The sequence below is a fragment of the Tympanuchus pallidicinctus genome, unplaced genomic scaffold, assembly GCF_026119805.1.
Source record: "Tympanuchus pallidicinctus isolate F22 unplaced genomic scaffold, pur_lepc_1.0 scaffold44, whole genome shotgun sequence".
Taxonomy (NCBI): domain Eukaryota; kingdom Metazoa; phylum Chordata; class Aves; order Galliformes; family Phasianidae; genus Tympanuchus; species Tympanuchus pallidicinctus.
This window is the reverse complement of record NW_026294763.1, coordinates 61,731-71,873: the sequence shown is the minus strand read 5'-3', so window position 1 is coordinate 71,873 and position 10,143 is coordinate 61,731. Positions and strand designations below refer to the sequence as shown.

The window sequence follows — 10,143 nt, the reverse complement described above, 5'->3', positions numbered from 1 at the left end:
CTCCCAGAGCAGCGCTGGCCATTCATTAATTGAAATGCCTAATGAGGTCCCGGGGGTCTCCTGCGGACACGGAGCTAATTAGGGGCTCCCCGGGACCGTTCCTTGCGGGGGGTCGCGCCAGATGTCGCCCTGCCGCTCCGTACCGCGCTGAGCCGTACCGAAGCAGCCGGGAGCAGAGGTTACAGCTCATACATTTTAATTAGCGTCGTTCACTTCTCCCATTTGCTAATGGCTTTGATCCCGTATCCCGCCCAGCTCAGCGGACCTCGGGGCGCAGCGGCGGGGCCACGGGATGGGAGGGGAGGGGGTCCGCTGCCGCCGGGAAGCCTGGCCGTGCTCCGAAGGGGTCGCAGCCAAGAAGCGACGCCCCTCGAGCAGAAGGGCGCCGCGAGGCCCCGCGCCGCCGGCTCTTCTCCCAAACCCCGCTCTGACCCCAAAGCGCAGCCACGCAGCTCTGCGCCTGCGCGCGGCCCTCCCGCCAAGCACCGACGTCTGATTTGCATAGCAGAGCCCCTGATCTGCAAGCCCCGCCTCCTTCCATAGAATTCCCGCCCCCTGGTGGGGCGCGGCCCACGTGCGCGACCTCCTGCCGGAAGTTACGTTTCCTAGCGGAACCGGAAGCGGAAGCAGGCCGTAGCGGGGTGAGAGGAGAGGGGTCGGCATGGCGCTGCGGCTGCTCTCGCTTTTGCTGCTGCTGCTGCTTGGCATCGCCGCCGAGACCACAAACCAGGATGGTGCCGGGACCGGGACCGCAGGTAGCGCGGGGTGCCCGGGGTACTGGGGGGAACCGGGAGCAGCTGGGGGTCCGACTGCCGTGGGTTTTACACTGGCGCTGGGTCTGCGGGGGGGGTCTGGGCGCCTCCTGAGCGCGGTGGGAGGTGGCGCAGGGCTGGGGGCGGTCCCCGGAGGACGCCGTGCCGCCGGGTTTCCCCCGTTTAGGCGCTGCCCTTCCAGCCCCCTTATGGGAGACTGTAGGCTGCTTTTGGCGGAGGTGGGCTGCGGTGGCCGGGAGCTGTTTAGCGCAGCCACACGCGCTTCTGGCACTGACTGCGGGCGCAGGTGGTAACTGCGGTCCCGGTGTGTTTGCTGACAGGCGTTGAGCAGGAATCAGAGAACTCAAAGTCCACCAAGCCTTCAACAAGCGCTGGAGAAGATGGCAATGCACATAATGGAGATAATGGAGGGGCAACGGGTGAGAAGGGAGGTGCAGGTGATACAGATCAAAGCAAAGTTCTGAAAAAGGAGGAGGAGAACCGGCACAAAGAGACAGGGGAACAAGATGAGAAAGGGAAACAAGGCACTCAGGGCCAAGACACCAGCCAGAGCAACAGCAACGATAACAGTCCATCTGGCAGTAACACTGCTAGCCAACCCAACACCCAGAACAGCAACAGCCAAACTGACACCCATGATGGTGCCCACGAGCAAAACACCCCCAACAACAACCGTCAGGACAGCAAGACAGACAGCCAAGGCAATCCGACCAAGCAAAATGGCAATACTAGTGGCCAAAATGGCCAGGAAAATGGCAACACTGATGGCCAAAATGGACCAAAAGGTGGCAACACCAATGGCCAAAATGGCCAGAAGGAGCATAGTGACAGCACCAACAGCCAGACTAATGAACACCAGGACAACACCAACAACCAGAATAATCAACACCAGGACAGCAGCAACAGCCAGACCAATGAACACCAGGACAACACCAACAACCAGAATAATCAACACCAGGACAGCACCAACAGCCAGACCAATGAACACCAGGACAGCACCAACAGCCAGACCAATGAACACCAGGACAACACCAACAACCAGAATAATCAACACCAGGACAGCACCAACAGCCAGACCAGTGAACACCAGGACAGCACCAACAACCAGAATAATCAACACCAGGACAGCACCAACAGCCAGAATAATGAACACCAGGACAGCACCAACAACCAGAATAATGAACACCAGGACAGCACCAACAACCAGGATGACCAGCAAGGTAGCAGCAACCAGCAACATGACAATGCCAACACACAGGACAGCAGCCAGGGCGCCCAGGCAGGCTCACTGGGAAATAACAGCCCGTCCTCGCCATCAGTTTCATCTGTTCATGTCACCGAAGGCTCTCCAGATGGTGACGAACTCCCTGAGGAAGAGGATGGGGTTGGAAATGGGAACGGTGCTGCCTTATTTAATAAGGAGAGAGAGAAGAGTGTTCCCATTGCTCCGGGGCAGAAGTCAGAGAACAGCCACTTCTTCGCCTATCTGGTGACCACGGCGATTATTGTTGCTGCTCTCTACGTTGCCTATCACAACAAACGGAAGGTGAGTGGCTCTGCTCCTTGCCCAGGTTCCCCCCTGTGGTTTAAGAGCTTCCTTCCCAGTCGTTGGGCAGTGCTGCAGGTGGGGGCACGCTCCACTGCAGATCTTTCCCCTTTGCTGCTCTCATTCTTGCCTTTTGCTTCCTGCTCAGGCCTCCTGCCTGCTGCCTGGGTTTGGTTAATGTTTAATTGGAGGACTTGACCTCAACAGCTTTGAGATGAGCAGGGAGGAGTGTTGTAACCAGGAAAGCGTTTGGATCTCGGTGGAGATGGAGGGGCCTTGGCTCCAGTGGGTATTTTCAGCAGTGAGAAATGGAGCTGAGGGAGGAGAAAAGGAAAAGACGTGTGCAGCTGCTCCGTGTTTCTCTCAGATGCTGAGTTTTCTGCAGCAGGTTGCCAAAGCCTTGTCTTTAACTCGCACTGCAGGGGGAATGCAGCCCAAGTGACAATGCTCATCTTTTCTGCTGTTTTTCTCCCTCCTACAAAGCTGTTTTTGAAGTAGGAGAGGGAGCAGCTTTTTTACTGTTTTCTGCATGTTGGGAAAGCCTCATGATTTCTTGTTTTCAGTCTTAGCTGCTTTTGAACGATGACTTTTGTTTCAAGTGCTTTTAGAAGGAGGCAAGCGAGGCTCCTCATTAGCCCACTAGAAAGCTGTTAGAGGTCAGAAAGACTGCAGGAGGTCGTTGGTGTCCTGCTCACCTTGTCCCTGCCTCTCTCTCCAAAGATCATCGCTTTTGCCCTGGAAGGGAAGCGATCCAAGGGCGGCCGGCGGCCCAAATCCGGCGATTATCAGCGGCTGGATCAGAAGGTAGGGGGGGCTTGGAGACGTCCGTCTTGTTTTCCCCTTGAAACTGTTTTTCTTCTCTTGTCTTCCATGCATCTTTCACATCGTTTTAGCTTCCCTTTTTTCCCTTTCCAGATCTAGATTCCTCCTCAGGTGTTCAGTGGAAGAAAGGTGCTTGGCAGCGATGAGACTGGAATGGCGGGGCCGCGCCGGCTGGCTGCCTGCTGTAGCACTGAATCGTAGCTTTGCTGTTGTCTTCAGACCTCGGAGAGCAGGAGGAAGGGGAAATGCTTTTACTTTTGCACCTGCACCTTGGTAATGTTTGATTCTCACTTCCTAAAAATGTGTTTCTCCTTTCTCAACTGCCTGAACCGGTTTCCGCTTGGGTGCCTGGCTTCTAGACATGGCCCAAGAGAAGCCAGCTCTGGCACTTGACAGAACGTTGGTGTCCAAATGAAATGGGCCTTTCCATCTGCTGTACCCACGTCTCCTCTTGAAAAAAAAATCCGCCTGCAAAATGAGCCACGTGATTCCTTTCAGTCACGGAGCTGCTGTGAGCAGCGCTGTCCTGCTGGAGGCACGGACGTTCTTCCTCTGTCCATTGTATTTGGATGCTAAAGTTGAAGCGTGATTGCACTAGCTTGGAAATGATCTGCCAAGGACTCTGTTTGGCTTTGTTTCTTTTCTTCCTCTCCATGATGAAGGCAATGTTCGCTTCACGTCCCACTCCTCACTCAGTGCACTTAACGGAGCTGCCTTCGACCCTCGGTTCTGTCTTAGACTCCCTCACTTGCTCTGTGGCAGTTGTGCTCCGTGTGGCTCTGTTCCCTCGTGGTCCTCGCAGCTGAGATGCTTGCACTAATGAGGACAATTAGTTTGATGCTGCGAAAGCGAGCCTCTCAGGCTTATGAGGTTCTGTGCCAAACAGCTGCAGCGATGGAGCGAATTTCACCTCCAAGGATGACTGCGTTCCCCGTTGTTGGAATGTCATCATGATGATGCAGAGTGGTTGACAGTCCTGAAGCATTTGGGATGAATGAAACTCGCAGTCATTCAAACCTCTTCCTGTCCTTCAGTGCTGAGCTCTGCAGCAGGAGAGGCGCAGCTCCTGCTGTGAGCAGGTTTGTCCTGCAGCCCCCAAACCCCTCTCTCCTCTCCTGCTGCTCTGTGCTCCCCTGCTTTGGGAGGTTTCATGTGGTTGATGTTCACCTCACCAGCAGCTTATTGCTGTTTTCTCAGCTTTGCTGTGGGACACTGAAATGAGGGCCGGGGATGGACTAGCACTGGTTGTACTGAAGGCTGCAAAACATGTTGATTCCTGAGCTGTTTTGCTGGTCTTATTTTTGTAGTTTTGCTCCAAAGATGTTTTACTTGAGACAGGGCGCTTCTGAAGGATGTGTGTAAAGTGCCTGCCTGGCTTCTTTCTTTCTTTGTTTTTCCTAATGGGCAGAAAGTGACGGCTGTGGTTCATGGAGGGCTCTTCACACGGGTGCTCATCCCCCCCAGAGCTGCACAGAGGAGTCCTGTCCCCACTGTGAGGCCGGGGGGGGGCTGCCTGTCCCCAGCCCTGCACCAAGGGTGAGCCGCCCACAGCTGCGGGGTGACGAGGGCAGGAAGTTCCCTTGTCTGGCCGTGAAGGCTACAGCTGTGTTCTGATTTCCCAGCACAAAGGGAGAGAGGGACAGAGCCCCTCTTGCCTCGCACCTCTGGGAACGACTCCTAGGGCTTCTTTTCCCTTCTTAACGCTGTTAGGATTTGTGCCACGTGTTTCAAACCGCTCAAGGAGCGCGAAGCCTTTTCCCTTTGGCCGTGGCACTGAATGGTGGTGTCTGTGGGTACGTGTTTCCTCCAGGTGGGGCTGCTCCTGGGCCCGCTGCCTTGCTGGTGCGAAGCAGCGCAGTTTGTTTCCTGCTGCAGTGCAACGCGACTTGCTTTGAAGGACCAGAATTTTTATATTGCTTTGTACTTTTCTTTTTTTTTTTTTTCCCCTGTGTGGTAAAGTCAATAAATGGTTTAAAAAAATACGGAGTTTTGAGCCCTGTTCTGTGTCTGCGTGTCTATAAAAGCTTTGAAGCCCCATCTCCGGTCTCTTTGATCATCGCTCATGCTCTGGGCTCTGTGCAGAGCCTCCGTTTGTGGATGCAGGCTCAGCCCTCACACGACCAAGCACCCTGCAGCCGGAACAGAAGGAGAATTCCTTTTGCTTGGAGGCTGTTTGAAAAGCTCCTGCCTGCTTTGCCTCTCACCCAGCTGGCCCTTGGTCAGCAGCAGGCGAGGGTCTGCATTCCCTGCTTCGCCCACAGGGAGGCTTTTGGAGCAGCACCCAGCGCCGGGTGGCTGAGGAGCGCAGGGCAGGCGAGGTGCAGCGCGGTGCTTCCTGCAATGGAACTTTCCCCCACTTTCTGCCCTTGTGCCTCCAGTGTGGCAGAGGACGAGCTGGGAGGAGGAGGGGGCTGTGTGTGGTTTTTTACTTCTCACCTTGACTGGGTCGCTGAGAGCCTGGGGGAGGCAGAACGGTGAAAACAGGAGATTAAAAATGAAAACTTTGATGGTGTGTTGGGCTCTTTGGAGCCTTCCTAAGGGGTGGAAGCACTGCTGTGTGCACCTTCAGTGTCATTTCCCAGAGAAGCAAGAATCGGGCTCCTCCAACAGCTCCAAGCCCCATGCCCAGCTTCACCCTGAGCTGCTGCAGGGGTTTCCAAACTGTTCTCTTGCTACGGGCAGAGCCAGTGCACGGGGAGGGAGCAGCTCAGGAGGTCCCCCAACAAGAGGCAGCGCCATGAGACGCTGCAGCGCGGGGCTGTCGGGGCCGAGGCACCAGCGCTGTGCCGAGGGTCGAAGTCCTGCTGATGGAGCCCGAAGTTCTCTGAGGGCAGGGCTCTGCTATCAGAGCTGTGCTGCTCAGGGTTGAGAAATACCGACGCCAGCCCAGATTGTCTGAGAGGCTCTCGGGGTGGAGACGAAGCAGATTTAATGGCTGAGCACACAGGGTGAGCCGTGCAGGCGCTGCGGGGAGGCTCCGTTGTGCTCGGTTGTGTGCCAGAGACAAGGGGAAGCCTTGAGCAAAAGCATGGGGCCACGGGGTGTCCCAGCCCCTCCGTCCCAATGGAGCATCACCCTCCCCTTCCCCGCAGCAGGAGGAGGTTCACAAAGATGCAGCTTTTGGTCGTGAGCTGAGATCTGCCTTGGTGAACGTTCCCAAAGCCGTGCCCTCACTCCCGGTCTGAGTCAACCCGCCTGACCATCGGTCTCTGTTTATTTTTTAGGTTTGGAATGAAGAATCAATCGTAAGGACCAACAGCTTGGGCCTGCTGCCATCTTTACACCACCGCCGTGTTTTCCTTGCAGGCAGGGCAGCAGGCAGGTAAACATCAGCCTTTCTTCCCTCAGAAGAAAAGCCTGTGTTTTGTGCAGGGTCACCCGGATAACAGGATCGATAAAGCGGAGCTCACAGCACTGAGGCTCTTTCATGAAGGAGGCGGGGGGGAGAAGTGAGCGCCGCTGGAGGGTGCGCTGGGCTGCCATGGGGCAGCAGGTGACGTCCAGCCCAGTACATCGTGATGGGGGAACGACGCACCCCAGAATTTCCTCGCACCCTGGGCAGCTCCAGCACAACCCGGGGTGCCTTTGTGCCGGGGTTTCTGTCGTGTTTCTTCATTTCCCCTAAGAGGCTGCAGGCTTCTGCCTCTCCTCCTCCGTCCCTCCCTGTGTGTCTGTGCTGGGCAGGGCTTCACTCGCAGCCGAGAAGGGGAAGATGTCCCTCAGCAGGTTGGTGACGAAGCAGGGCATCTGCTTGCAGCCCTCGTAGGCGCCGCGGGCCTGGCAGCCCAGGGCTACGGCCGCGTTGAGGCGGGTGGCCATGCGGCTCAGCGCCAGGCTGCGCTCCTCCCCGGCCAGCGCCGCCAGCAGGGCCTGCAGGAACATGGATCCCGCGGGGTTCAGGAAGGCGCCGTAGCCTGGGGCGTGCAGAGGGAGGAATGGTGTGATGGAGGGAAGAGGGAGGGCCTCACGCTGCCCCTTATGGGAAAAAGAAGTGCTGGAAATGGAACGTTTGGGTGCCTCGGAGTCAGAGGGACAAAAATTGCGAGCGTCCAGAGGAGGGCAGTGGGGGTGGGATGGGGCTGGGGGCAAAGCGGGAGGTCTGCTCGGCACAGAGAGGAGGCTGAGGGGAGGACTTGTGGCCCTGCAGCCCCACATGGCCCTACAGCTCATTGTGATCCACCCCACATGGCCCTACAGCTCCACATGGTCCTACAGCCCCATGGTCCCACAGCTCATTGTGATCCTATGGCCCCAAATGGCCCTACAGCTCATTGTGTTCCCACAGCCCCACATGGCCTTACAGCTCCTTGTGGCCCTACAGCCCCTCATAGTCCTACAGGGCCTTACAGCTCTGCCATGACCCTACAGCCACGCATGGCCCCCCAGGAACATGGAAGCGCAGGTGCTGACCCTGCTTCTGCTGACCCTCCCTGGCGGTTTCCTCACCGGGGCTGCAGGCGAACATCACAGCGGTGTTGGGGGGGATGCACAGGTACTCTGAGAAGCTGTCTGGCTCCGGCTGCCCGCCGTCAGTCTCCACAAACACCCCCCGGTCCAGCGCAGCCCCCCGACATGCCTGCAGGCAGAACACGGCCGTTGGCTTCTCTGTGTTCTGCTCCTGAACAAGGGAGATCCAGAGGGGCTTTGGGGCTGCTGTGCCCCCCCATCCTGTGAAGAACCGTGGGGATGTGGCACTGAGGGACAGTGGGCATGGTGGGCTGTGCTGGGGTTTGAACTTGGGGGTGTCAGAGGTCTTTTCCAACCTTAATGGTTCTGTGATTCTCTCTCCCCCCAGGAGGGGGGCAGCCTCTCTTCCCCTCATGTTCCTGCAGGCTCCAGGATTACAGCAGCAGACACCAGAGCCCTCTTGGGGAGATTCCCCTCGGAGCACAGCAGTCACTGATCTATGCAATGGTTGGAGCTTTCTTCCAAGGATGGGATTTCAGGCAATGATGAGGAGCACCACCCCGAGGACACACACAGCCCCCTCCGAGAGCCTCTTCTGCTCTGCATCACTGCCTGCAGGATCCTCACGGGCTGCCTGGAAGGAGCGGCAGCACGCTGGCACTCAGCATGCCCTAAGGGGACAGCCCTAAGGGCACCCATCCTGGTCTGCAGTTCTGGCTGCTGGAGGTGGCCCCTATTGTAGCCAGGCATGCAGGCTAAGCCCTCTTTCCAGCAGGAAATGAGTGCCACCAGCAATCTGTGCTTGCTCTCACGAGAGGATTTCCATGTATTTGCACGTCTGCAGAGCTGACCTGCTGAGATCTGCCCAGGCTGCAGGTTGCTGCACTATTTACTCTCATCTAATCCTCCCTAATCCACGGAGCACTCCAGGGCTCGCTTCCTGTGGGGTGTTTCTAACCAGCCCCCCCACGCTGCTCTTTGCCCAAATATTGACGTCATGGAATCTGAGGGCAACTTTTAGCAACTCCTCAACACCCCGCTGGCATCTGGGAGGGAGGCTGAGCCCAGCAAGGTCACCTTTCCTGGAAGGGAGAAACTTGGTGAAAGTTGAGGCGGATGCAGGGCGCTCAGGGGCAGGGGAAGCACTGCTGTCCTGGGCACGGGGCTGCTGCCAGCTGGGGAGAGGTGACCTGAGAATCAGCAAAAGCATCAAAGATGGAGCAGAGTGGCGAATGGCAGCTGGGCAGCAAAGTCTGCAATTAGAACAGCGCTCGTGCCTGTCTCTGCCTGCGGAGCCAACAAAATGGGGTGCAGTTTTGCCCAGCAGTGGTGTTACCTGGATGAAGAAGACCTTGGGTGTCTGTGCGAGCACTGGGCAGTTCTGCGCCGACAAGGTGCGGAAGATGCGGGTGAGGCGCAGCGGCCTGCAGTCACAGCCCAACACGGCCCCCTCCTCCCCGTGGCTGGAGATGATGCTCACAAAGTAATCCCCGTGCTCACGGCCGCACTCTGTGGGGCACAGCCACCCTCAGCTACCAGCCTCCAGCTGAGTGCTGTGTGAGGGTGCTGGGAGGCCCATCTCCGGCTCTGAGCCCCCGCTGTGTGATGAAGGGACCACAAGGGCCTGGGTGTGGGTGGGGGTTGGTCCCTATCCGTCCCAAATTGCCTTTGGGCAGTGACGTGGGGCACTGTGGAGGTGGGAGCCGGGAGCAGGAAGGCGGTTTGGGGGCTCACCTTGCTGGTAGAGGTCCTCCATCTCCTTGGCCGTCCTGTTGTGCAGCAGCTTCACCCTGTAGTTGAGCTGCACCAGCACATGAGAGAGCTTCTCGGCTTCCCTCCTGGCTCCTCTGCGGGGCCTGAGCCCCACATCGCCATCACTACTGTGGAAATCAGTGTTGACGATGATGAGAGCCCGGCTTTGCCGTGGCCGGGACATGCTGGGGTGGCCCCTCGGAGGGCTCAGAGGCTTTTAAATCCTGGGGCAGGAGCAGCGAGAGCCGGGTGCTCCTTCGGGACACGTCTGCTGCTGATGCAGTGCCTGCAGGGCAATGCCTGTCAGCTGCTGCGGAGCCAGATTTCATCTGGGTGTGAGTCACAGGGGCAGGAGATCCGGGCTCAGCTCTGGGCACTCAGCTTGGGGAAGAGAAGGGCTGGGGAGGGCAGCAGGTTGCAGGGAGATGCCTGCAAGGTGCGGAGTGTGGGAGCAGCTGGAAAAGCCCTCCCTGCCTCTCCGCCAAGGGCTGCAGCGCTCCGCTTCCCCCGCATCCCGGCTGCTCCGGCTCCTATTGCCGGCGGTGGGAAAACCACTCCTTCGTGGGCTCCCAGCAGGACTTTAACACAGACTGAAGTCCACAGAGCAGAGCCAGCGCTGCAGTGCTCACTGCCTGGTGCTGGGGCACCCACTGATGGCACACACAGCACTGCCAGCCGCAGAGCCACCTGTGCCGCTGCAGGACGGGCACACAGATGGCTCCAAACCACATCTCCTCTCTCCTCTCCTTCCCAAACTCTGCCTTCCCTCACGCTGCTGTCCCCAGCCGCAGGACCCAGGCTCAGCCCCAATGCCAGCAGCACCCCGCTGCTCCCCCACCACAA

At 58.0% G+C, this 10,143-nt stretch overlaps 2 protein-coding genes across 2 annotated transcripts; one reads left to right on the top strand and one right to left on the bottom strand.

Annotated features, from left to right (window-relative positions):
* Nucleotides 1–603: 603 nt before the first annotated feature.
* On the top strand, nucleotides 604–5,123 carry TGOLN2 (trans-golgi network protein 2). Its single transcript, XM_052702277.1, has 4 exons — nucleotides 604–755; nucleotides 1,094–2,319; nucleotides 3,040–3,123; nucleotides 3,235–5,123. Exons 1-4 carry the CDS (start codon nucleotides 662–664, stop codon nucleotides 3,238–3,240), a joined length of 1,410 nt encoding a protein of 469 aa, XP_052558237.1. The 5' UTR covers nucleotides 604–661; the 3' UTR covers nucleotides 3,241–5,123.
* A 1,214-nt stretch (nucleotides 5,124–6,337) lies between these two features.
* On the bottom strand, nucleotides 6,338–10,062 carry LOC128090166 (caspase-3-like). Its single transcript, XM_052702274.1, has 4 exons — nucleotides 9,283–10,062; nucleotides 8,885–9,057; nucleotides 7,588–7,717; nucleotides 6,338–7,055 (listed from the first exon to the last, which is right to left on the bottom strand). The coding sequence occupies exons 1-4, from the start codon at nucleotides 9,482–9,484 to the stop codon at nucleotides 6,763–6,765; spliced, it is 798 nt and encodes a 265-aa protein (XP_052558234.1). The 5' UTR covers nucleotides 9,485–10,062; the 3' UTR covers nucleotides 6,338–6,762.
* Between the last annotated feature and the right edge of the window lie 81 nt (nucleotides 10,063–10,143).

Coding starts and splice junctions, on each gene's coding strand:
- TGOLN2 (XM_052702277.1), top strand. CDS start 662: ATGGCGCTGCGGCTGCTCTCGCTTTTGCTGCTGCTGCTGCTTGGCATC. Junction 756..1,093: donor TGCCGGGACCGGGACCGCAG/GTAGCGCGGGGT, acceptor GTTTGCTGACAG/GCGTTGAGCAGGAATCAGAG. Junction 2,320..3,039: donor CCTATCACAACAAACGGAAG/GTGAGTGGCTCT, acceptor CTCTCTCCAAAG/ATCATCGCTTTTGCCCTGGA.
- LOC128090166 (XM_052702274.1), bottom strand. CDS start 9,484: ATGTCCCGGCCACGGCAAAGCCGGGCTCTCATCATCGTCAACACTGAT. Junction 9,058..9,282: donor GGAGGACCTCTACCAGCAAG/GTGAGCCCCCAA, acceptor TGTGCCCCACAG/AGTGCGGCCGTGAGCACGGG. Junction 7,056..7,587: donor GATGTTCGCCTGCAGCCCCG/GTGAGGAAACCG, acceptor TGCACGCCCCAG/GCTACGGCGCCTTCCTGAAC.